At 38.1% G+C, this 24,872-nt stretch overlaps 4 protein-coding genes across 8 annotated transcripts; 2 read left to right on the forward strand and 2 right to left on the reverse strand.

Moving 5' to 3' along the window:
• Nucleotides 1–210: 210 nt before the first annotated feature.
• Nucleotides 211–5,476, forward strand: LOC110762330 (uncharacterized). 2 transcript variants are annotated; one of them, XM_021964945.2, is made up of 4 exons: nucleotides 211–552; nucleotides 1,113–1,167; nucleotides 1,800–1,866; nucleotides 2,003–5,476. In XM_021964945.2, exon 4 carries the CDS (start codon nucleotides 2,032–2,034, stop codon nucleotides 5,173–5,175), a length of 3,144 nt encoding a protein of 1,047 aa, XP_021820637.2. In that variant the 5' UTR covers nucleotides 211–552; nucleotides 1,113–1,167; nucleotides 1,800–1,866; nucleotides 2,003–2,031; the 3' UTR covers nucleotides 5,176–5,476. The 2 variants fall into 2 exon arrangements, with proteins under 2 accessions (XP_021820637.2, XP_088109513.1); XM_088253387.1 differs by lacking the exon at nucleotides 1,800–1,866.
• A 58-nt stretch (nucleotides 5,477–5,534) lies between these two features.
• Nucleotides 5,535–8,336, reverse strand: LOC110762411 (transcription factor PIF7-like). The gene is made up of 6 exons (XM_088253388.1): nucleotides 7,931–8,336; nucleotides 7,092–7,602; nucleotides 6,889–6,993; nucleotides 6,685–6,750; nucleotides 6,107–6,580; nucleotides 5,535–5,835 (listed from the first exon to the last, which is right to left on the reverse strand). The coding sequence occupies exons 1-6, from the start codon at nucleotides 7,969–7,971 to the stop codon at nucleotides 5,719–5,721; spliced, it is 1,314 nt and encodes a 437-aa protein (XP_088109514.1). The 5' UTR covers nucleotides 7,972–8,336; the 3' UTR covers nucleotides 5,535–5,718.
• A 1,903-nt stretch (nucleotides 8,337–10,239) lies between these two features.
• LOC110762376 (uncharacterized) lies at nucleotides 10,240–12,231 on the reverse strand. 3 transcript variants are annotated; one of them, XM_088253122.1, is made up of 6 exons: nucleotides 11,832–12,231; nucleotides 11,528–11,586; nucleotides 11,090–11,354; nucleotides 10,801–11,011; nucleotides 10,576–10,657; nucleotides 10,240–10,488 (listed from the first exon to the last, which is right to left on the reverse strand). In XM_088253122.1, exons 3-6 carry the CDS (start codon nucleotides 11,310–11,312, stop codon nucleotides 10,288–10,290), a joined length of 717 nt encoding a protein of 238 aa, XP_088109248.1. In that variant the 5' UTR covers nucleotides 11,313–11,354; nucleotides 11,528–11,586; nucleotides 11,832–12,231; the 3' UTR covers nucleotides 10,240–10,287. The 3 variants fall into 3 exon arrangements, with proteins under 3 accessions (XP_088109248.1, XP_021820703.2, XP_088109247.1); XM_021965011.2 differs by having other exon boundaries at nucleotides 11,528–11,640; XM_088253121.1 differs by having other exon boundaries at nucleotides 11,528–11,733.
• A 1,996-nt stretch (nucleotides 12,232–14,227) lies between these two features.
• LOC110762407 (SNF2 domain-containing protein / helicase domain-containing protein / HNH endonuclease domain-containing protein) lies at nucleotides 14,228–24,542 on the forward strand. Of its 2 annotated transcripts, none has more exons than XM_021965044.2 (24): nucleotides 14,228–14,671; nucleotides 14,828–15,187; nucleotides 15,479–15,611; nucleotides 16,344–16,519; nucleotides 16,995–17,068; nucleotides 17,261–17,296; nucleotides 17,386–17,476; nucleotides 17,863–17,922; nucleotides 18,422–18,587; nucleotides 18,954–19,150; nucleotides 19,412–19,513; nucleotides 19,774–19,884; nucleotides 20,789–20,854; nucleotides 20,934–21,032; nucleotides 21,196–21,441; nucleotides 21,566–21,622; nucleotides 21,730–21,831; nucleotides 22,124–22,438; nucleotides 22,593–22,780; nucleotides 22,848–22,950; nucleotides 23,194–23,339; nucleotides 23,685–23,764; nucleotides 23,877–24,040; nucleotides 24,143–24,542. In XM_021965044.2, the coding sequence occupies exons 1-24, from the start codon at nucleotides 14,312–14,314 to the stop codon at nucleotides 24,335–24,337; spliced, it is 3,627 nt and encodes a 1,208-aa protein (XP_021820736.1). In that variant the 5' UTR covers nucleotides 14,228–14,311; the 3' UTR covers nucleotides 24,338–24,542. The 2 variants fall into 2 exon arrangements, with proteins under 2 accessions (XP_021820736.1, XP_021820737.1); XM_021965045.2 differs by having other exon boundaries at nucleotides 24,149–24,542.
• Nucleotides 24,543–24,872: the final 330 nt, after the last annotated feature.

The following is a 24,872-nucleotide window of genomic DNA, read 5'->3' on the forward strand; positions in this document are numbered from 1 at the left end:
CTAATTTTTTCGATAAGAAAAGAAAAACACTTCATGAAGAAAGAAAAAAAAAACTAAAAATAGGAGAGAATTATGGTCGCTCGCGAGTGTTTGTCGTCAAACGCAGACTCACAGTCAGGTAACCTAATCATCACTCCCGGCGGATAAAGTGTTTCCGGATAAAGAACGTTCCTTTTTAGGGATGGGATGGGAGCCGCCCTCACTTTCCATGATTTTCTCTTTCTAGAAGTTTCTCTCTCCTCCACTTCTGATCTTCCCACCAAAAGAAAGGCCACCCGCCAGCAAAAGGCAAAAGATGGTTTTTTTTTTACTTATTTCTTTTTCAAAATGTATTTTTTTCAACTTTCTTTCGTTCATTTTGGGAAGGCTTTATTTTGGTTGCAACAAAAACAAACGCGCATTCTCATCCTCAAAGAGCCAGTCAAACACAATTACGAAAAAATCACCACTCTTTCTAAGGCAACCAATTTCACACAGCCCCTTCTGGGGTCTTCTCTTCTCAAGTTCTCATGCTACCTTGATGAGAAGGGTAGGAAGAGACACAAGAAAAAGGTATGATCTTGATGCTCTTTTCAGTGTTTTGGATTTTGTTTCTGCCCAGAATGAGCTTTTTCTTGATGAATTGCAAATGGGGTTTGTCTATTTTATGGTTATAATTCCAAGGTTAATATGAAAGAAGGATCTTTCTATTTGTTTTTGTGTAAAATGAATATTTTGTGTGAAAACTGCAAATGGGCTAGTCCCTGTTTTGCCAAAATGAGCATTTCCTTGGCAGCTTGCTAATGGGTTGATCCTTAAGACGCATGATAGATGATGAGAAATTTGTTCTCTTTTCCTTTTTTTTTTTCCATTCTTAACAATCAAATTTCAAATTGGTTGCTCTTTACCATTATGATTGGTAAACAAAGATTTTAGAGGATTCTCTTAGGCCATTTGGACGTGTAAGCGGATAATTTTTTCTCAATTGTTGATTGAGGGAATTGCAAGTTTATGATTTTGATAGTTTGCTGATTTTGGCGATACATTGTCTTGTTTTGTTATTGGTGTTTGTAAGTGCAGAAAATAGGTGTTTTTGCATCTATCATGATTATAACTTTTGTATGATCTGTCAGGTTTTGAACAAAGAGCTCAATAACTGAGACTAATTCTTGGAGGAGACCTATCATGGTATGTCGACCTTTCTCCTGTTTTAGCTGTCAGATGGTGCGTTTGTTTTGTTTACCAATCAATAGGTTGATTTAAGATCTTTCAAAATGTTTGCATAAAGTTTGTAAATTTTTTTTGAGCCTTGAAAGTGGAATTAATCTTCTCATACATGCATGAGAGAGTGTGCATGCCTGCTGCTTTGATCCTAGCAAGTAGCAGCTACTGTTTTACATACATAGAGTTTGTGTGTACTTGTGCATTGACCGTGTAATGCCACAAGTTGATGCATGGTATCTGAAGGGAATACCATCTGAATTACGAGGTTGAATGCTTAATTGTCTTGTGTTTGGCAAATTCTTAGGTGAAGTTGCAGTGACAAGTTCTTATGTGTGCTAAAAAGGATAAAACCCTAATCCAAGATGGGGGAAAGAAAGAAAGGAATAGGTCCAGTAAATGTTAAAAGGCCCATCATTTACTTTTAGATGTATAGGGTTAAATGTACATTTCCAAAACTGTTGATCATTTCATTCAATAACAATCCGATCTTCAGTTTTAGCTAGCTTTCATTTTTCTGTTCATGATGTAATATAAAATCATCATTATTTTTTTCTGGAGCTATTGTGAGTGAATGTTTTCATTCATGTTGAATGCAGCATAACAGCCTTGTGAAGTTTTGAGGCCTCAAGATTTTCACTACATTACAGTTACATCAGATTCTTGGTGAGCACTTTGCTTCGTTTTGTTCTTTTACTTGAAACATATAAAAATAAGGGATAAAAATTTCATTTAGGAAATGAGTGTTGCTTTTGCATAATCTCTCACTTTCTCTTTGTGGGGAAATCTTAATTTTCTACAGGGTTGTGCGTTTGCTTTGTCATCTTCATAATGGAAGTAGAGAACGTTGGTATCCCAGTGATCCTACAAGGCCTAGACCTCAATGGTGACAAGGCAAGAAGGAACTCTATCCCAGTAATCCCACAGGAACTGGAGCCCAATGATGGTGATGTCAGAAGGAACTCTATCTCAGTGATCCCTCAGGAAACAAATTCCAATGTCGGTGATATCAGAAGGAATTCTATCCCAGAGATCCCACAGGAATTGGTGCCCAAGGGTGGTAATGTCAGAGGGGACTCTAACCTAGTGATTCCACAGGAAATAGAAGCCAATGGTGGTGGTGATAGCAAAAGGAGCTCCATCAGGAAAGTAGATCCTCCTCCTGATATAAAAAGGAACTCTATCCCAGTGATCCCACAGGAAATGGAATCCAATGGTGATGATAGGAACTCTATTGCAGGGATCCCACAAGAAATAAAACCCAGTGGCAGTGATATCAAACGGAACTATATCCCAGCGATCCCACAGGAAATGGAGACTAAGGGTGGTGATGTCAGAATGAACTCTATCGAGAGTGCAGATCCACCTGATGATATCATCAGGAATTCTATCTCCATGATCCCACAGGGAATGGAATCTAATGGTGGTGATGCTAGCAGGAGCTCTGTTGCAGTGATCCCACAGGAAATTGAACCCAATGGCAGTGGTATCAGAAGGAACTCTATCCCATTGATCTCACAGGAAATGGAGCCCAAAGGTGGTGAAATCAGAAGGAACTACCTCTTAGTGATCCCACTGGAAACAGAGCCCAATGGTGATAATATAAGAAAAAATCATCCGAACATTGGTGTAAAGATTCAATCCCGTTATCTCAGAGCTCGAACAGGTTCCTGCCATGATTATTGCAAATATGGAGTGAGAAATCCTTCTCAAGAAAATGCACCCACTGCAATGCCAAAATCGGATACAGCAACTGGAATTGCAGGCCAGAATCTCAAAGCAACTAATTCAGCAGACTCAGAGAGGAAAAAGATGCCCACAACCAGTCCAAAGCCTTCTCTAGATTCCGACACACAGAAACTTGACTATTCAGTTGTCACAGAGAAAAAGGTGATATCCACAACTCCTCGTAAGTCTTATCCAGATTCTGGAACCCGGAAACTTAATAATTCTGTTGTCACAGAGAAAAAAGTTTTATCATTGACAAAGAAAGAAATTATTTCTTCAAAGAAAGTTTCGTCTCCCAAGGAAATAGATGTCTGTACAGAAGATTTGGTTGATTCGAAGGTGAAGGCCTATCAATTAGAGCCATCTTCTCTCCCAGGATCTGTCCTAAGCCTGAACAATTTGGAGGGGATAGCGACAATCAATCCTAAGTCATCTCCAGATTCGGAGATACAGACGTCTGTTGTCGCAGAGAAAAGAGTTTCATCTTCCTTTAAGGATATAGAAGTTTCTTCAGAAGATTCCATAGATTCGAAGTTGAAGGCTGAGCAATTAGAACCATCTTCTCTCCCAGGATCAGTACTAAGCCTGAGTAATTCGAAGGGGATATCCACAATCAGTCCTAAGCCTTCTCCAGATACAGAAACCCTGAAACTTGATCATTCTGTTGTCACCAAAAAAAGAGTTTTACCATTGAAAAAGAAAGAAAAAGTTTATTCAAAAAAAGTTTCAACCTACATTAAGGAAATTGATGCTTGTACGGAAGGTTCCCTTTCAAGGGTGAAGCCTGAGCAACTAGAGCCATCTTCTCTCCCAGGAAAGGGTTCACATAATCAAGGAAAGAGTGGAAGCAGAAAAGTCAAGGAAATACTAGAAGGTTCAAGCAGCAGAGGAAATAGAAAAATCAGCAGCAGAACCCTGAGGACTTCTGTATTGGTTGAGAAAAAGATGTTGGGGCCTGAAATTGTTTCTTTGACTTCCAAGCACCCGGTCAAGAGAGTCTCCAATGTGAATACTGGAAGCTGTGAGAAAGTCAAAGGGTCGTCTCATCTGAAAGATCAAAACAATCCCAGAGAAGTTGAGCCTGAAGGATCCTGCAATAAGGACATGCCAGAAAAGATACCGTACGTCATTGAATCAAATACTGAGAATAGTACTGTGGAACCAACACCAAATGGCAATAATGCGCCTAAGTTATTATCACCCTCACCCTTGAAAGTCAAAAGCTTGAAGCAAGCAAGGAAAGCAATTGGTAGCACTCGATCACCTCCATCCTCTGAGAAGACAAAACTGAAACGTACTGCAAATGGAGGTTATGGCCGTTCACCTGCTCCTCTATGCCCCGATAAAAAAGGGTTGAGACGTAGTACTCTAGCATCTTTATCTTCTTCATCACCCGCATCATCATCCATGTCCATCTCCCCATCTCAGTCGACTCATAAAAAAGAAAGTGGTGCCACCTCTCAACACAATACAATGAATACTGATAATCAAATAGTAAATTTAAAGGCGGAGCGCAAGACTAGGCCTCGAAGGTCTGGAGTACTTAGCTCTGACAGTCAAAACAGCCTAGCCCGAAAGCTAAAATTCAGGAGAGGAAGGGTGGTTGACCTCAAGCCCGAGAACAATACTCCAAGGAGACTCAAATTCAGGAGAGTAAGATTGGTGAGGGACACCCAAAACAGAAGAAGTGGTATCAAAGGGGAAATCAATGGGAGGAAGGAAGTTAATGACAATCAGTCAAATGGCACTGGTATTAGAAGGGGAACCATTGGTAGGGAGAAAGTTGATGATAGTCAGTCTAATGGTGCTGGTATCAAAAGGGGAAGCATTGGGCGGAAGGAAGTTGATGACAGTGAGTCAAATGATGCTGGTACCGAAAAGGGAAGCACTGGGAGGAAGGAGGTTGATGACAGTCAGTCAAATGGTGCTAAAATCAAATGTAAGAAAGTTGTTATGAAAAAGCAAGAACGAGATTTGGAAGGTTCCCGTAGGATGAGCTTCAGGAGAAAATATGGTAGTGCTGGCATGTTGAATGGTATTGACACTAGTCCTGAGAAAGTTGTGTTGAGACACCAAGATGTGAAGGGAAGGAAGGATGTCCAGAAATTGTTCAATAATGTGATTGAAGAGACTGCCAGTAGGCTTGTTGAATCGAGGAAGAGTAAAGTCAAGGCCTTGGTTGGTGCTTTTGAGACTGTGATCTCACTTCAGGATACCAGACCCTCGACAGTGGAAGATGCATGCTGATTTACAAAATACATATAGCTATTTTGTACATATTTGAAAATATTTATAGAAAAAGAGTGAAAAGAAAAACAAGAACACTGTAGTTTTGGAGGTCACATGGTATTGAAGTCACAGGAATTTGTGATAAAGAGAAACTAAATCAAGATGAGAAGGCTCTCTGAGAATATGAAACGTTTTTCTCGTGTGTATTGCTGCCTATCAGTGTGCTGAAAGAGCTGTGTATTATCGTTTTATAATTTTCTATTGTCATACTGAGATTAATTTTGTTATTACGATGGCAATTTGAATTGATGAGGCACCATTATATAAGTACATTGATGTCTTGAGATCAAATTAATTGCTATGGTTCAAAACTCAGATCAGAAATGGCACATACATTTTATTAGATTGATGTCTTGAAGGCGTAGCTTAGTAATTAATATAGATAATGATCAAAGTCACATTTCACCATCAACTAGGCCAGATAGGCAATCGTTGAAGTTTTTCTTTTAGAACTTCTTGTGCTTCCAATATTCGTCTTCTAAGTTGGGCAAGTTCCTCTAATTAGTTCCCTTGCACATGGTTTGACTGTGATGGGCTGCTTGTTGCCGCTGTTGTTTGATTGACTTGTTGGTTATATAGTGCTGCCATCCTATTGAACAGGTCCATATTCATTGATTGCTGCAAATCAATTGATATTAAGTCAGCTCAAAGAAACTCACCCAAAAAAAATAAAAAAGAACTTCCTGCCATCTTTTAACGAGACAAATTAACTTTGGTGAAAAGGGTCATTTTAATTTTTTGAAAATTAACTTTGGTAGCATTGCTTCTTCTCAGAGGGATTCTCTAATGATATCCATATATAAATTGCTCACATATTTAGGCTATTATTTAGCAGTCATTTTTCGTAGTAGGTGTTGCCCAAACCCATATATTTTTGTGCAAAACATACTTGTGCTAGAAGGGCACCATATGGATCAGGCAAACGGTCTGAAGCATTGGTGCAAGCAGGGTCAGGCTTTGCTTGAGAAGGAGGGTGTCGTGGCATCAATGGGGGTACCATAAAGGGTGGAATGAAAGTAGGAGCTGCCGCCACAACCGGAGTAGGATGAGGAATCAGCGAGCGAAGAGATTGATGATGAGCATGAGCAGCCATGCGTGCCATATTGTTGCTCATGTCAATAATTCCAATTCCCATTCCCATTCCCATTCCTAGCCCAAGAGGACCAACATTACCACCCATGCCCATATGTGCTAAGAATGACATTTGATGAAGATGCTGCTGCTGCTGCATTCCTAGGGGCATCATCATATTCATATTCATATTCATGTGAGGCATATTTCTCACACTGCTCATCATTTGGACTTGAGCTTGAAGTTGTTCCAAGTATTTGATCACCTCATCAAGCATTGAAGCCTTATCAGTCTGTAATTAATATACCAAGTGGAAAAAAATTAATGTTTGCCAAGGATGACACAGAATAGTTCCCAAACAAATTATGATCCTAAGCACTTGTCAAAATTTCTCACCTTACTTGCATTTGGCACCAACCTTTGCAGAGCTTTCATCTTCTGATTGATCCGGTCTCTTCGTTTCTACAACATCATCACACCGTTGGAATTTTTTTGGATTAGTTATAGTCCTTCCTTATTCATATTAGAAATTTTTTTTGGATTGATTATCAGACAAAATGCATTCTTTTCCTTTTTGGGTGACCAAAATTAAATTGTTACCCGCTCTGACTGATTATGAACAGCAGCAGCACGCTTTGGTCTTGTGGAGCGTGAACGGCCTGATTCACCATCTTTGGTGGTCTCTTGGCCATCATCTTGGTTTTCCTGTTAAATGAAAATTACAATTTGTCACATATATGACAAGTAAATACGATGCATGTAACATTATGTAAAATAAGAGTTGATTAAAAAATATATATTACCAATCCGCCGTGAGAGGCTGAATCCTCATCAGGGCTTTTGGTACTCTTCAAGCTGGGAAGAGACTCAAACGAAGCCCATGTAGTCATAGTTTTTTCATTGTCCCTGCACAATTTAGCACTAGCACTAGGACTAGGACTAGCACAAGTGCTGGGATCTGCATGCTCTTCATGAATGCTAGTAGTACTACCGCTAAAATTGTTTCCATGGTAATCGGAGTCAGATCGAGTACGTTTCCTCATCCACCCCTCTGCCAACGGTACCTGGCCTCCGTTGTCAGTCCATGTTCGGCCGGAGGATGCAACCATTGAGCTTATGTTGGCCGGGGTCTGGCCATTGTGGATCAAGTTTGGTTCGCGTCTGTGGTGAGTAGCTTGATGAACCACGGATTCTAGTGTGTCAAAAGCCCTGCCCCATGTGTGCTTCGCTTGGGATGTGGGAAGAAGCCCACCAAGGCCATGCATGGCCAATTGGCCGTTTTCCAATTTTAGCTCTGTAACGTCATAGTTGGACCTGTACTTTCAAGCATTTTTGTAAATTATGCGCAAGTAAAAGGAAGATTGATAAATAGAGCACAGAACAATGGAAGTGGGTTTTGTAGAACATTGAAGAAGCATGTAAGTGTTGTGACTTGTAACGATGTAAATGGCATTGAAAAAGAAAGAAAAAAAAAAGACAAACAAAATTAGCATGGTGGAGAAAATCAAAGGGAATAAAAACACACACAGTTGGGTTAATTATATTCTATCTACCATGCACGTTGATCAAAACTCCATATAAAAAGCAGAAATTAAGAAAGAGAAAACCCCATATAGTTAATATGAAGAAGGATGGTGCTTACAAGGGGACAAGACGACTGGTGTTGGGGTGGTTCTGCTGCATGTGCACGTGAGAGGATCTGTTTCTCTCTTCTCCTTCGACTTGTTCTTGTCTAGGGGGTGCCTTTGAATATTCTTCCAATTTTGTAACTCTACAGTCTACACTCACTCATTGATAATTCTAGATCTCTCTTAAAAAAAGGAAGAAAATGGATGAGTTTGAGATTGAGTTTGGACAATAGCAACTAGTCTCTCTTATTTCATCGTCTTCTGGTCCCTTTTTTTGGCGTCACACTCACATTTGCTGTGATGGAGATTTTACACAAAACATGTGGTAGCCAAAAGAAGCCTGAGAGGAATCGGATATGCTTTGGCTCCACCGTTTCCCTTTCCCTGGACCAATATATATTTCAAAGGATCTTCATGTCATCCTTGAGAGATTAACAAATGTTAAATGCATTTTCCGAAAACTAATGTTCAAAATTTTATAACTCGATCATGATTTTCGAACTAATGTTCGAGTTTTTGAGAAGCAATGATAAAAAGTTGGTCACATTGGGAAATTGGTTTTGTGAAAATAGTTTGCCCTAATGATCTTGGCCCCGGTAAGTGGGCAATCTGCACATCACGGTGCCCTTCAAGACAACCACACGTCTAGTGGATTCAAATCATATTATGCAAGTTATGAAAACATTAAATTTGACAGATAGAGTTTGGTTTGAAATTGAAAATCTCTCTTTCTCTCCCTCCCTCTCTATCTATCTCTATCTTTTGCTGCAACTTGAGACCAAGTATGACTTTTGGACGATTTTATACACATGTGACACACACACATATATATATATATATATAGGGAGCTTCTCCTAAACCCTATATATATATAGGGAGCTTCTCCAATGCGAACTCCAAGATGCGAACTCCAATGCGAACTTGTGTTTTAACTGTTGGATGAAGAGCGAAAAGAAAGAAAATAAAGCACACAAGTCATCCAACGGTTAAAACACAAGTTCGCATTGGAGTTCGCATTGGAGAAGCTCCCTATATATATATATATATTATGTATATGTATGTAATACTCAGATAGTCTAAACACACAAGTGTTATGTCCTTTCTAGTAGCTAGCCTAGCTAGATGATTGATTAGCTTGAAAAATAGAGGCCATTCTTTGTTTTTTGTCCAACATAACCTTGACAGCTGGGGCCACTGTGCTCCATCTTCAGGAACAATTTCTCCTATTTTTCTTGTACTTTATGAAGCTCTAAGCTCTACTGGCAGACATTAGTGATTCTAGAGTTTAGACCTTGCCTTGTGATGGTGATTTTGGCGGGAACCAACCACACCTTCAGGTCCACTTAAAGTCATGCTTAACCATACTTTTGTGGTCTAAATTGATAGCCTTCCCTCTCATGCGACTTTGGTTACCTTTATTTCTCCTTTTCCATCATCTTCCAGCAAACAATTTGGCTGTATATGCATCCATGTTTCAAAATAATAGCTTAATATATCCTGTTTTACATTGACTTATCTTCTATGTCAATCTAGAGTAAATGCCTTCATAAATCTGATGCATAGATATACTAGTTGAAGCCAATGTTGAAATGCTTTCCGGACAAGATTGCCGTGTTAGGTTTTCCAAGTACATAACTAATTTAGGTTAATAACTACAAGATTAGCAAGGTTAATAATTTATTTTGTCCAAAGTACGAGGACAAGATGTGTGCATCTGATAGGGGTGGGGTGCTAGAGGAAGAGGTAGCAGTTTGGAAACAATGTCATTTTTGGTGGATGCAGCTATCTTGTTATGAAGGTAATTTCATCCAGCATAATGGCCCAGCTGTTGAGTCCTTGCCCTCAAAATGAGGAACGTATAAAATGTCCCATCTAAATATCCAAATCAACGTCTGCTTAGAGGGACGTCAAATGAAAAGTTGTTCATATCCATTTCAATACTTTATTATATTATAGTGGCAAAGTTGTAACAAATAAGAATTTTGAACGTATGCGAGGCAGTATCAGCTTAAGGGTTGATATTAGGTTAAGAATATCTGCTTAGAGAGACATCAAGTGCAAAGAAGTACCTCAGCATGCAATTCTCTGTGCCTGCAGAATCTTTTGTATCAAGTCCTCATGAAATCAAAGGGCCAAATTTTTGTAATATTTTTCTTGACTGGCTATAGTTTTATTGGATAAACATATACAACACACAATTTTCGAACTTTCATGATCCGAAATCTTTATACATCATTTACAAATTAAAGTAAGTTAGGATATACTGTTAGGAAGCCATAATATAGTTAATATACAGATTTAATCAGCAGAAGATCCAGTGACAGCTTCATTGCTCCAAGACAAAGTTTCTCAAGTCCAAGTGATTCCCTTCCTAGTAGCAAGTGAAGCAGAAACATTTAACAGGAACTTTGCCTTTTGCTCTAATCCTTTTAACCTTTTCTCTCACCTTGGACTCTTCATTTCTTCTTTTCTCTTCCATTTGTGCCCTTGCTCCTCCTGCTATCTGGTCAATTCTTGTTTGCTTGATTTGGTAATGTTGCATGTTGCTTGCTCTTCTCTGCTCCAATTCACTCTGCAATTTCAACAACTCATTGAGGGGTGATCTTCATCATTGGTGTTCACAAACTTAAATTAAAAAACAATGATTGTTAAACTGTACCTTTCTCTTCTCCATCTTAATTTTTGCTTGCATCTTCTTCTCATTTTCCCAAGCAAGAATTGCAGATTTCACTTTCTCATACCTGAAAATGATAATTTACCATTTCAAAAGGAAGAAACTGAAGTGTTCCTTAGAAATTTAAGCAGCATTTAAGCAAGCTTTCAACAATGACTATTTTTTATATAAAGATTTTAAGAACAGAACCACCCAAAAATTGGTTTTTACCGCCTCTGGATCTTCTTAATCTGAGCTTTTTCCCAAGCATCTGCTTCAGTTTCCAGAGTATTATGTCGTGTTGAACTTTCCCTTCGGTTTTGGTATCCATCTGCAGGAGTTGAAGGCCTTGTAGAGGATGCGCGATTCGGATACCTAGATGTAAAAGCACTCTCCAATGTTCTTTGATCCTGCCCCATTGGCTTTCTCATTGAAGCTTCACCTATTAAGTATATAACCTGTGAGTACTCAAAAACATTTTAATTTTATTATGAAAAAAATAATATATGCAGTCAGGTACCAGCATTCTTTGCTTCTTTGTTTGATAATCGCCTATTCACTTCACCAGAACTTGGCCGCCCGGCCATGGCATCCCGCAAAGTCTTCGTCCTTGAGATCTGAAGGCTTTCCTTCATCCCTTTTTGATACTGTAATCTAGCTTCTTCATTGGAGTGAATAGCAAATGCAGCTGCTGCAACTGCAGTTGAAAACTCGATATCTTGTGCATCAGAATAATGACTCATTTTCCCCACACTGCCTTGGGAACCAGTGTTGCCCCTTGTTATCTACAAAAAATAGTCAGTGGGAGTTTCTTGAGCATTCTTATGCCTTTAGTTCTCTTTGTTCCATAGATCAACCGCATAACAAAACAGAACAGAACAGAGCATTCTGTTTTCAACTAAGCCATAAATAAAAGAATAGTTTTCACAATATTGCAAGTCTAGCTGCATATACCTACCTAAAGATTCTGCTTGTTGAGGTGGTGGCTTTCTTTCTTTAGTGTGATCTTGATCCTTCCTGCTTATTTGGTTATGGACCCAAAAATCTCACTTTAGCAAAGTGGTCATCAATCTGTTCGAGTTTCCGTCAATATTGATAATATGCAGAAGCAGCAGAAACCAACGTTTTGTGAAAGAAACCAAGCATATATATACTAAATGTATCCTGGAAATTAGAGGTTTTATTGTGTCTGAGTTGAATAAAATTTTGGCAAAGGAGAGGGCAAGAAACCATAAGTCATCAATAATAAGGTTCGAAGGTACCTCTTTTGCTTGATAAAAGTATCATTGCTGTCTAAAACCACTGTTGCGGATTCTTTGTCCGAATTTCCTGGCTTCACATATATAAGTGTTTGGTTGCAATGAAAAATAGCAGCATAGGCTGTGATATCGGTTATCTCAAATTTTGCTCATGCGGAGAGACATGTGAGCAAGCAAAGGGAAAATATGCTTTGCAGTTTGCATGAATCTATGAAGAAGGAAGCAAGGGATCTTCCTTCATCCTCTCTCTTTTCTCCAAAATACAACACACAAGCACATGCACATAAACCTGAACTAGCAAGTTGTTTCCATTTTTTAATCTCTCTGGTCTTCTTTCTGTTTGTTCAAGACATCTCTGGCACAAAACCATCTCTCATATTATATCCAAGTGCAGTATTGTTATTGAAGTTTGGTAATGGAGAGATGGAAATCCAGCAATGGATTCGCAGCTGTTCTTTTATTCCTTATTCCATTGGAAGGGAATGGTATAACAGCAACAACGGATTCTGCTGGCCCACCAGAGTAAGCAACAACTTATAATATGAATCTATGAGCCAAGGTTTGGAAGTTGGTGGAGAACTAGTAGATGTGTGTTATTGGGTTTGCGTAGTTTTGGACAAGGATAAGGTCATTGGGTTTGGGTTACTGTGTTTTTTTTTTTGGATGGGTTTGGGTTACTTGATTGTCAAACATTGAGAGAATCTGGGTTTGCTTGGTTTTGGGGTTTTCATGCATAGACAGGAAGCTGTTCCCAGATGTTGAGTTGTGATGATCAAGTGAGAGCTAAATTTGATCAACTCAATTTTGAGCTATAATGAGAAACAACACAAAAAAAATTAGAAGCAGCAAAGTATATACCCAAGACCTCTGAGTGAAGTGTTAATCTATATTTAAAGGATAACTAATTAAAAGTATGAAATGATGTAATTCTAGATGTAAACACTAACAACAACAAAATCATAAGCAAGTCTACTTTGGCCCTAATCCACACCTTTTTTATGATTATTGATAATAAAAAATGGCTTATTATCACAAAACATCCCTGACGTTTGCGAAATTATCACATTGCATCCCTAACGTTTTTTTGTATCATTAATGATCCCTAACGTTAATACAGGTATTCTTAAATAGTCCCTCTGTCAAAAAAACCGTTAAATCCAAGGGTATAATCATCAAATCAATCAAAAACTATAATTTTTTTCTCCTTCCCTTCTCTCTTTCTTTTCTTCTTCTTTCTTCTTTCTCTCCGCCTGGCCCTGCTCACTCTTCTTCTTTCTCTCTGCCTGGCCCTGCTCACTCTTCTTCTTTCTTTCTTTTTTCCTTCCCTTCTCTCTCTCTCTCTCTCTCTCTCTCTCTCTCTCTCTTTTTGTCTCCTCTAGCCACCCAAACCACCACCCCGACCACCAAAGCCACCACCGTGGGATCTTATATCCCTGCCCCTCTCTCTACTCTGTCTGCAACTCTCTCCCTGCCCCCTCCTACAGCCCACCAACCCATCCACTCTAGCCACCCAAACCACCACCGTGGGATCTTATACCCCTGCCCCTCTATGTAGTTTCTCTGCAACTCTCTCCCTGCCCCATTCCACAGCCCACCAACCCAGCACTCTAGCCACCCAAATCACCACCCCGAGAGAAGGAAAGAGGAAGAAAAAAGAGAAAAAAAAAGAAAAAAAAGAAAAAGAGAAAGAAGGAAAGAAGAAAAATGAGGAACAAAGAAGGAAAGAAGAAAAAAAAAAGGGAGAGAAAGAAGAAACAGTGAAGGAAAAGAAGAAGAAAAGAGGAGGAAAGAGAGGAGAAAAAAAAAGAGAAACAGAGAGAGAGAGAGAGAGAGAGAGAAGGGAAGGAAAAAAAATTATTATAATTTTGGATTGATTTGACGATTATACCCTTAGATTTAACGGTTTTTTTGACAGAGGGACTATTTAAGAGTACCTGTATTAACGTTAGGGACCATTAATGATACAAAAAAACGTTAGGGATGCAATGTGATAATTTCGCAAACGTCAGGGACGTTTTATGATAATAAGCCATAAAAAATTGACAATAAAAGATATTACATTCTTCATCTTAAATTCTAAAGTTCGATTTTATACAATTCCTCTCTATGTTTAAATTTTTTTTTTTAAGTGACTTTGATTTATAAAACACTTTTTGGTATTCAAAGTCCAAACACTTGAATTTGTAATAAAATTTTCGAGATTCTTCTAATAAAAGGGCTAAAAAACAATTCCGAACGGTCACTAATATCAAAAAGGAAATATTGATAGTCAATAAGGCCCTTATTGTTTGTGATATTTGCGAATTAGCGTAATATCTGAAAATAATTGTCAATTGGTCCTTTTGCAGTTGAGGACAATATGCTTGGCACGTGCTGACTTTTGTTCCGATTATTTTCTTCTTCTTCTTCAGCTTCGATCGTTCCATTTCCCGCCCTTTGCCCTTTACGAAACCCTCACTGTATCTCAAATCCCTAAACCCAAAATGGAAATCACAGAAGAGCAAAGAAAACGAGCCGAAGCAAATCGCTTAGCAGCCTTGGCAAAACGCAAAGCATTGAGCGAATCCTCCAATCTTCAGCAGCAACATAACCCATGGTCGCTCTTCAAGTGCCGAAAGCTCTCTCCCGACCTCACCCCAAACGTCACTCACTGTATCTCCGATCCAAGGCCAGAACTTTCCCGGGTCAACCTGATTATAAATACCCAATTGCCTACGAGGTTCCGGGTCAGGCTCGAAATTTGCTCCCCGGATTCCTTCTCAGCTACCCCAGTAGCCGTACAAGGCTTTGCATTTCCGGGGCAGGAGGAGTGCTTAAGGAGACTAAGTGATATCTTGGCTTATGTAAGTGTGTCTCTATTGTTTCCTTTTCGGGCGGTGACAAAAAATTGGTGGAACAAATAGGAAAGAAAGGAAATTGAATTCTGGTTCTGTGAAATTTGGTATTCAGTATTTATATATGCGTCTAAATTTTTGTTTTTGTTTTTGGAATTGTCTTAGGTCATGCCATCCCACTACACCCAAAATCATGGTGGTGGAAAGGCCTGTGTTTACAAGCTGAGTGATTACAATGCAGTCTTGAAATGTTTAAGGAGCAACAAGGGCATTGACACTGAAGAGATACCTTGGGGCACTCTTAATGTTGTAGAGAGACTTTCACATTCTTTTATTTCTGGTAAATGGATACCATGCAGACCAGAACACTTGTCAGATGATAAGGTTGATGAGTTGATTGGGAAGCTACCGAAGAATCTATTAGATGCACTCTTGCCTTTCCAACTTGACGGTGTTAGATTTGGTTTGCAAAGGGGTGGACGTTGTCTTATTGCCGACGAAATGGGCCTGGGAAAGACACTCCAGGTAGTTTTATATTAAGTAAACTTATATTCCTTCTGATTCTTATTCATGGTGCTAGGTTTGACATTCTAACAGTTCAATGCCTTGAGTCAGCACTTAGACATTGTAATGTACTTTTAGTGAGTGAGAATCTACGATATTCTTTAGCTTTCTCATAACCACACACACACAGAGATTGAACGTTATTACTTATACACAAACAGGTGGATCTCCTGCATTTGAATTTTTTCCTCTTATTCTCCCCTAAGTTCCATGAAGATATAAGATTTAATATGCTAAAACTTTTCCTCCCAGGCTGTTGCTATTGCATGCTGTTTCATGAGTGAAGGTTCTATACTTGTTGTTTGCCCAGCTATTTTGCGTTATACATGGGCAGAAGAATTAGAGCGCTGGCTTCCTTTTTGCTTGCCTGCTGACATCCATCTAGGTAATATTTTTTCAATGAGAAGCCAACTATTCTCAGGGAAAACACTTTGCTACAAAAGGTTTAATCTTGTGTATTCAGTGAAGAATAATAGTTTCTTGATTCCATGCTGTATGATTTGTCATTTTTGCCTTTTGTTAATATAATAGCAATACATAAGATTAAAAGTAATTTAAGAGTGCCTAGTCAGAGTAAATGGATTTTTGTTATTAACCATTTGGTTCCAATAATGTTAAGAAAACAAAAATGCCCATGGTTTTGGAGAGTTCTATTTTTAGGTCTCTTCTATGCACAAATTTACCCCAGGTATTGTTCTTTGATCTTATTTCCTTAGTTGAATATGTTCCTTAGTCCCTTCTATAAGAGTAGTGAGCGCATATGCAATATATGTAGATACATGATTACAAAGTGCGATTAATTGTTAGTAAAAAGGGGTGAGATGTGGTGTTAGTTAAAATTAATTTTGTGAAGCAAATATCATCTCAGAATTTGTTTTTCTGTTCTCTTTTTAGAACTGATGCTTTATAACTTTTAACAAGCCAGCCAAAAACCTACTATTCTTTGAGGACATAAATTTTTTTATCTGCTGGTGCTCTTTATGCTTGCATTTCTGGTGAATGAATTGTGAACTCATTATAACCTAGAAAAATTCATTTGATACATTGTTTTATATATCCATATTCTAGATTTACTAGCAAAACATGAATGGATTCTTACACATTCTTATGACTCTAGTATTTGGTCACGAAAACAATCCAGCCAATTTAAAGAGATGGCCTAGAGTTGTGGTTATTTCGTATACAATGCTTCACCGTTTGCATAAGAGCATGCTTGACCGAGAATGGGCTCTCTTAATTGTTGATGAATCCCACCATGTACGGTGTACAAAGAAAGCATCAGAACCTAGAGAGGTAAAGCATGTTCCTTTTCATGTCAAATATCAAATGATTCCGATGACTCTTATAAAATTTGGTTTAATGAGACCCTGGTGGTATAAAGTGCTCCAAAATTTAGACTGACTATTTATTATTGTCTTTACTAGAAAATGAATTCTTATCTGGCTAGATAGACAAGTGAAGCCAGCCTCCATAAGTTGGGAAATGAAATGGATAATTTTTGCAGCTTAGAATTTTTTAGGTCTTTGAATTAGGATGGTGGTTTATGGGCAATATATACTAATTTATGGGAACAAAAATTTCTTCCTAAATTTTCATCTGTATACATATTGTTGTCTTCAGCTCTGATGACTTGTGGCTTAAAGATACTAATTGCATTCAAATTTTGTCTCCTAGATTGCTCGTTTGCAACTTTCCTAGTAATTAATGAAGTGTACTAAACTTGCAGAGAGACTTTACTATATGCTAATCTAATCATGTTTGTTTACAGATAAAAGCTGTTCTTGACATTGCAGCAAAGGTGAAGCGCATAGTTTTACTATCCGGGACACCTTCTTTGTCAAGGTTGTAGCACGGGCCTTTGCAGAAAATTGGCAGCATTGTCTGCAGTTCTCTATTATTTCTGGAATGTTGTTCTTTACTTATCTCAAGTCCTCTAACTTTCTTAGCTTTCTTATTTTTTGTTTTTCTCTGTAGCTAACCACTGTTTGGTGCATTCTAATATTTCATTTTGCATATCTTCCTAGGTGATCATAGGCCGTATGACATTTTTCATCAGATAGATATGCTATGGCAAGTTCTCTTCACACTGTTTACATCTCACCTGATTTGTTTGCTTTTCTCCAGGTTAATTGGTTTACATCGCACTTGTCTTTTTGCAGGCCTGGTTTGCTGGGAAAGGACAAGTATGACTTTGCCAAAACTTACTGTGATGCCAAATATATCCACGGTTCTCAAGGGAAAACTTTTCAGGTAATACTTGGAAGCCTTGAAGATCATTATTGTTCTATTGATTTCTTGAAAAGTTTCCTCTTTGTGCTGCCAGGCAGTAAAGACTTTAAGATGATGATGTTTTTGCAATCCCTTGAAAAATAAAATAAAAATAAAAATTGGCATCCCACTGATGTATGCATGTTCAAGACATTATAAGATATTCTTGCTTCTTGGCCGATACAGTTGGCCATGGCCTAAAAGGTTTTTGTTTTGTCCTGACTAGCCTTGCAGACCTGTATCTATATCTATAGCTATACCTATACAGTGTGCAATTGGTGCTAACACCTTTTATCAACATCAGCTTTTTTTAATGGCTTATTGTTATGAAGGAAAGTTTATAGATACTCTATGGGATTTTGCTGCAGGATTTCTCGAAGGGCACTCGTTTGGAGGAGTTGAACATGTTACTGAAGCAAACGGTCATGGTGTGCTCTTGTTCTTTATGTTCATGTCATACTGATTTTTCGTTAGAAATTATGTGATAGTTGTTTTCTTCAATGTATATCTTAAAAATTCAAACTTTCAAGGTCAAATTTAAGTGGCAATCTAAAAAGCATATAGCAATGGACACATTTGAGCAGTAATCATAGCTATATTATTATTGCAGGATTCTAATGACTTAAAAGTTAATATCACTAGTTTAATATTTTTTATCAAAACAAATGCGTAGGTTTTATGTGTAATTATCAGAGAATTGTTAGAGATATGAGCCATTCTAACCTTTAGGAGTGTACGTTTGGTGATTAGTAATGCACATATTATCTTTAAGATGTATCGTCTGATGATGTGCTCTCCGTGAACTCCATGTGAAGGTCAGAGTAATCTATTCTTTAGTTTTAAGGTTGAAGCTCACTTACATGTAATACTTGTAACCCTTGGTTATTGGTGTTCAAATCTCACTCTTTATTGGATGCTTAATCATAGATAAGACGTTTGAAGGAACATGTCCTGGTTCAGCTACCACCCAAACGCCGACAGATTATACGAGTAGTATTGAAGAAATCTGATATGATTTCAGCAAAGGCTGCTGTCAAGGTGGGAAAAGGTGTCACTAAAGATGTATCTTCAGAACATTTGGATGAACCTAATGGTAATTTAATGTTCTTTGTAATCTGTATATGTGAATGCAATTCATATGTTACAGGATCATGTGTTTTCTTGCATCTCTTGTGTTTCTGTATTAACTACTGTGCATCAATGCAAGGGGTAACTAGTGTATTGAAAGGTTCTGTAGTACTAGAATAACAGTCTTTCCTCTACATTGGTCTGCTTTAGGGTGTTTATTTGTTCAGCCCTTTACCTGAATTAGTGGGGTGTATCTTCTTTTATTTAGTTTACATGCTCCTTGATGGGTTTAGGTGAAGAAGCCATTTGGAGAAACAATTCGTGCATGTAGCATGATTTGATGTACCCGTATGATTTTATGTTCTTTTATTTGTTTTCCTTTTGCTTTCAGAAAGTGGGGGTTGCTGCAGACCCAGGCAGCTTTCTGTCCAAGAATTAGGTATCGCAAAACTAGCAGGGTTTCGTGAATGGCTCTCCATTCATCCACTCACTGCAGAGTCAGATGGTGTTGCAAACTTGGACTCAGATTCCAGTTCTCACAAAATGTTAATATTTGCACATCACCATAAAGTACTTGATGGAGTACAGGTGAAGTTTCTTCTGAATTGTTGCATCCCTTGGGAATGGTTTATGTTAGTTTTGTGGTTAAGGGTTTTACTTTTAATAGTGTATTATGATTTTAATGTTTACCAGCATTTCATTAGCATTGTTTAATTACACATGGTCCCTTTGTCTTGTTTCTATGGGTATTGGATTATTGAAGTTCATATTAATTGTTGGTGGGCATTGCTATTAATGTTGATCTTGTCCAATCAATTCCTGAATATTAATATGTTTCTGAACTATCAGGAGTTCATATGTGAGAAAGGGATTGGTTTTGTTCGAATTGATGGAAACACACTTGCCACAGATAGGCAGTCAGCTGTACGATCATTCCAATTATCAACTGAGGTTCGTATAAGCTGTACTATCATAAGTAAATTATTTCCACCAGCATTTTTTCTTGATATGCCTACAAACCTAACTGCATGCAAATAATTTTTCAAAATTATGAATCACAACTCAAAAACATGGTATTGTCTTCATCTGATGATCTGGGAGTTTCCGTTTCCATGCCATACCGATTTTGCTGATGTCGCTGCCAAGACTCTTATCTTTACCCCATAGATGTGCGTGGTTATGCTAATGCATTGAGTGCCTATGTCTTTCAGGTTAAGATTGCAATAATTGGTATTACTGCTGGAGGTGTTGGCCTTGATTTCTCATCAGCAAAGCATGTTGTCTTCTTGGAGCTTCCTCAGTCACCGTCATTGATGCTTCAGGTTTAAATATAATATACTACTTTCAAGTTTCCCAGATGTCAACTCTTATCCACACAAATCATTCAAGATTGATCCCTACTTGTATTTTCACTATTTTTTTTCTTGATTGAGTATCTTTTGTTGCTTCTAGAGGGCGAGTGCTATTTGGTTAAAAGTTGGTTACTAGGTTGTCCTTATTTTGAGTTCATGATGCTTGGTAATTTGATCTCTACCCTCCCATAATGTGATAAGAGTGGAAGTACTTAGAGTTGATAAAAGTAGAAACATATGCATGTGATTAAGAATGGTCGTCATCAATCAGGGTAAAAGATAATAAGTTAGAGTTATGGCTCAGTCTGTATGTGGTATGCAGTGCAGTTACAATTCATATCTATTTTGCGGGGTTTGCAACGTCAAAGAGCCAAGAAGGTCTTAAATCTGCCATCTGTTTTACTCGTCCCAGATACATTTTGGAACTTTGATTGCAAAACTACCTGATAGGTGTTGAATATGCAACAGAGGTCTCACAATTATACATGCCAATGACATTTTAACAAATGAAATGTGGGTAAATATGTAGTTCTCATATAAAAGTATTATAATCTGGGTGACTCATAAAAATAGAAGAGCTTAAGTAATTTTCCGCCCATGTTTCTTCTTAATCTTGATGGTGGGTAAAATATTCCATGTGCATGTGTTGCTTGTGTCATACCTTGAAGTTTACTGATTAAAGCTGTCCATCCTTGAACAACATTGTCCATACTGCATAATTTAATTGTACATATTAAAGGAAAAGGATATTAGTAGTATAGATGTGCATATGGGTTTGTGTATCGCATTCTTATTTTGTGTGTGTCAGGGTTTTCCCCTATTTTATATGTGATTGACTCTTTAATGCTCATGAATCTTCTGAAATTTACTGAAGGCTGAGGATAGAGCTCATAGGCGAGGGCAAACAAATGCAGTCAACATATACATCTTTTGTGGAAAGGTGCTTTTTTCTTGTGTATATGGAAGTTCTGTGAATTTGTTCTATGTTTACCTTTTAACTGGAGTCTGACATGGTGTAGGATACCGTAGATGAGTCACATTGGCAAAGCTTGAATAAGAGTTTGCACCGTGTATCATCTACAACAAACGGAAAATATGATGCAATACAAGAGATAGCGGTACTTTTCATCTCTGAATGCTCCTTTCAATGCTAATTGGTTTTTAAACCTCTTTGCTGTGTTCTTCATTTCAAAACAGTTATACCAATCCAAATCATTGGCAGTGTGGTTTTGGTTTCCCATTTGTTATATAGGATTTAACATCATATTTTGGGTTTGGCAGGTTGAAGGTGTTTCTTTCTTTGAGACATCAGGTGGATCTGATTCTTGTGAATATCATATATTGCAAAGGACAGAGGGTGATGAGGTCTCTGCAGAGCCAATAAAATTACCTGACTTTGGCTGCTTAGCCAAGGATATGAAGCCTTATGAGGCATATGAATTATTAGTCACAAACATTCTACACAGATCTGCACAACATAGTGATCCTGATGGAAGTTCATCCCAAACTGACAGTTGTCTTATCAAGGTAAAACCTAATCGTATAAACTTCACCTTCTTTTAGGTACAAGATTGAACATTTTTTGCCTTTTTTTTCATGATATAAATTAATCCATTTGGGGGGATGATCTATACCAATTTTGGTGAAACAGGCTGATGTGGTTTCTGATTTGGAAAAGAGCACTGAAGACATAGATGGACTTGAAAAGGTACATCTGAACTGAATTGATCTTGACTACAAAGAAAGAGATGAGTTTTTCCCCTTTCCAGTTTAAAGTTAAAATGGAAGAAGTTTTATAAATTACAAAAAACACAGGAACACCAAATCAACAGTCAACCAACCAAACTAAATGACGGTGAACCAGTTCAGCCACTTGAAGCTGAAGAAAGCAGCACTCTAGATGCCCTGCGATTTGAGGTAAAATTTGTAACCTGGTTCTTGGGTTCCCTGTTTGCACTGGTCAAAGGCTGAAGATTGCAACATGTGCAAACATCATGCGGTAGATCTCAGTAATGACTAATTGTGTTGCAATGAAATCTTTGTGGTTTCAAGCAATCATCTAATGGACATTCTCTCTAGACTATTGTTGGTTTATTTGTATTGATTGCCTCCATTGTGTGTGGTTTACTTTAGTTAGTTTAGCAGTACATAGGATTCAATCAGACAAGACAAGTAGTAATCTATCCTAACTTTCTTATGTGGATATTAGGTGAGCCAATACACTGGCCGGATCCACTTGTATTCATGCATCTCAGGAGAGGATTCAAGACCAAGGCCAATGTTTGAGAATTTTAGACCAGAGGAACTTGAGGCACTAAATTCTCCTGCTGCTAACAGTATTAAAGAAACAGCTTTTAATTCTTTGAAGGACAATCCAGCCTATGTACAAGCTATTCTTGCATTCATTGAAGAATGGAAGAAGCTGAGGCCCATCGAACAAAAAAGATTACTTGGAAAGCCTTTGCAACTTCCGTTGACTGTTGAGTTGTGCTATCTGTGCGAAGGCATTAACCATGACATCAGGGTACAATTATACAAATCTGAACTTTGCTGGATATTCCTTTGTTGGAGTAAACTTGCTCATCTTTGCTCTGTTCATCTATTTTTAGTTCATATCAGTGTCTTCTATAGATGGGTTGCTAGAGTTTACACATAACAATCATTTTCTTTTCTGACAGGGACTGCTGAAGGGTGGAAGCAAGCGCCGATCTACACCTTTTTATGAGATCAGCCAACCTTTACCATCAAACGCTGTGTGGAAAAAAGTCCATCTACGTAGTGGCTATGGAAAAAAGGAAAAGGAATATGCTCAGGCTTATACTCTGACTGATGAACCTCTCTGTAAACTCTGTCAAACACCATGCAAGTAAGTCCTCTATAAATGGTTTATGATACAGTTATTTGTGTTGGATACTTACTGTACTTGATTTCAGGGGCCACAATGCGAAGACACCCGAGTATTTTGAAGATCTGTTCTGCAATCTTGGTTGCTATGAAGAATACCGCATCCGAACCAGTAACAGATCTCTTCGTCAAGTAAGTATATGAAATATGTTATTTGAGATAATCTAGTTTTTTTTGCCATGAATTTGAGATAATCTAGTTTTTTTTTCTTTTTTGCCATGAATTTGAGATTTTCATCATATACTTTCCTTAGTTGTACTTTAATTTTACGCATGTGATAATTATAACTGAAACTCTTGCTGCTTTCTGGATATTTCCTCTCCTTGTTATTTACTTGATTCATTGTTTTAAGATTTACATGCTCATGATTTTCAGGAACTTTTTCAACTAGAACATGGTGTCTGTGCAAATTGCCAATTAGATTGTCATAAACTTGTGGAGCACCTAAGACCATTATCATTGGCAAGGCGAAGGCAGTATATCGAAAAAGTTGCACCACGGGTGGCAAGGCTGAAGAAACCGTAAGTCATTAGAAGGAATTTTTTTTTGACTTTTTGGATTGTTTTAGTTGCTGTTGACGGGCAGAAGATTATAAATCTTGTACATTGTTTATACTTCCGTGCTTCTTTAAAATATGTCTGATTATGACAGTAAGATTTTGTAACTTGGAGAGTGTAATGCACACCATAAGCAGGCACATTAAACAGACATTTCATTAAACTATTTTGGGAACAGAAATTGTCATGCAACTAGTTAGATTTTTTTTCTTCTTTTCTAATGCATCTGCTAAATACCTAAAATTTGTACTTTTCAAATACCAACAATATCCCTGAGATCAAAACACATTACCATTTGACATAATACAGGCTTGATAGGCTTGTTAAGGATCCAACAGAGGGCAATGCGTGGCATGCAGACCACCTTGTTCCTGTCTATCGAGGTGGAGGTATGTACTATCTTTGTTTCTAAGAGGGTTTTTTTTCTCTCTAGAATTCTAGTGGAATTATTACTGGTACAATTCAATTTCAACGTCTTATTTTATTCAAAATTTTCTGTAGGTGAATGCAAGCTAGAGAACATGAGAACACTTTGTGTGGCTTGTCATTCTGATGTTACTAAACAACAATGTGCTGAACGACATTCAACAAGGATCAAGGCTAAGAAAAAACTAAAGGCAATCATGACTAATCTAAAACATAAAGGCACAGAGACTATTCAACAGGTATGTTCTAAAAGCAGTGGTCTTTTTTCCATATTGCTGAGATGGCTGCCTTGGCATTTCCCTTATGGTAAAATTTGTTGGAATTTGATTAACTGATTTCAGGGGCAGGAGGGGAATGTTGAGATCCAAGAGAGTGTATATGAGGACGAGCTTTTAGTCAAGGTTCCTGGGAGCGCCTACTCTTTAGCGAATCACTTGGATGCTACAATTACAAGTGGACACTTGGACAAGCCCTCCTCGAATGGCTACAAGATTTCCACTCCCACAGTACAGAACCATCCGCCAGGAGTAGCATAATTCATATCTTTCCATTGACAATTTTTTTTTTGGCACATGCCAGCCATTTGTTGTGTTGAGCTAAAAATGAGTATAATCTTATGTAATTGAATTACATCACGAATCACTCCCTCATTGGTGGGCAAAGGTTAATTAAAATTTGTGACCAGTCAGCCCACTACAACAAAGAGTTTGACAGGGTGGCTCAAATTCCTTTTCTCGAGTCTTTTGCCTTGCCTTTTAAAAGTTGATCATCATGTCTTCCACAATTGCCTTCCAATGAAGCTCAGCCGCTTGCCCAACATGCCCATATTCATCTTCCACAAGCTCAGCCGTATGATGTGATGTGGAAGCAGAGCTCTGGCCGCAATCTTGGACTCGCCACTGGCTTCCACATCCTGCGGATGCTGCTTAGCCAAACAGGGCACTTGCTCCAACTCCAGATGATAAACCCCACTTGTTGGAGGACTTGTCGGAACATACAATTGCTTTGCCAGAGGCCAGGGTGGTTTGAGCAGCTCTGGACTACTTGTCATGCAATCCGTTGGTTTAAAAA

This window comes from Prunus avium, chromosome 5 (assembly GCF_965620075.1).
Source record: "Prunus avium chromosome 5, drPruAviu1.hap1.1, whole genome shotgun sequence".
NCBI lineage: Eukaryota > Viridiplantae > Streptophyta > Magnoliopsida > Rosales > Rosaceae > Prunus > Prunus avium.

Coding starts and splice junctions, on each gene's coding strand:
- LOC110762330 (XM_021964945.2), top strand. CDS start 2,032: ATGGAAGTAGAGAACGTTGGTATCCCAGTGATCCTACAAGGCCTAGAC.
- LOC110762411 (XM_088253388.1), bottom strand. CDS start 7,971: ATGCAGCAGAACCACCCCAACACCAGTCGTCTTGTCCCCTT. Junction 6,994..7,091: donor CAGCCTCTCACGGCGGATTG/GTAATATATATT, acceptor TTCATTTAACAG/GAAAACCAAGATGATGGCCA. Junction 6,581..6,684: donor TGGTGCCAAATGCAAGTAAG/GTGAGAAATTTT, acceptor TATTAATTACAG/ACTGATAAGGCTTCAATGCT.
- LOC110762376 (XM_088253122.1), bottom strand. CDS start 11,312: ATGAGTCATTATTCTGATGCACAAGATATCGAGTTTTCAACTGCAGTT. Junction 11,012..11,089: donor CAAAGAAGCAAAGAATGCTG/GTACCTGACTGC, acceptor TATACTTAATAG/GTGAAGCTTCAATGAGAAAG. Junction 10,658..10,800: donor ATTAAGAAGATCCAGAGGCG/GTAAAAACCAAT, acceptor TATCATTTTCAG/GTATGAGAAAGTGAAATCTG.
- LOC110762407 (XM_021965044.2), top strand. CDS start 14,312: ATGGAAATCACAGAAGAGCAAAGAAAACGAGCCGAAGCAAATCGCTTA. Junction 15,188..15,478: donor GCCTGGGAAAGACACTCCAG/GTAGTTTTATAT, acceptor TTTTCCTCCCAG/GCTGTTGCTATTGCATGCTG. Junction 17,923..18,421: donor TACTGAAGCAAACGGTCATG/GTGTGCTCTTGT, acceptor GCTTAATCATAG/ATAAGACGTTTGAAGGAACA.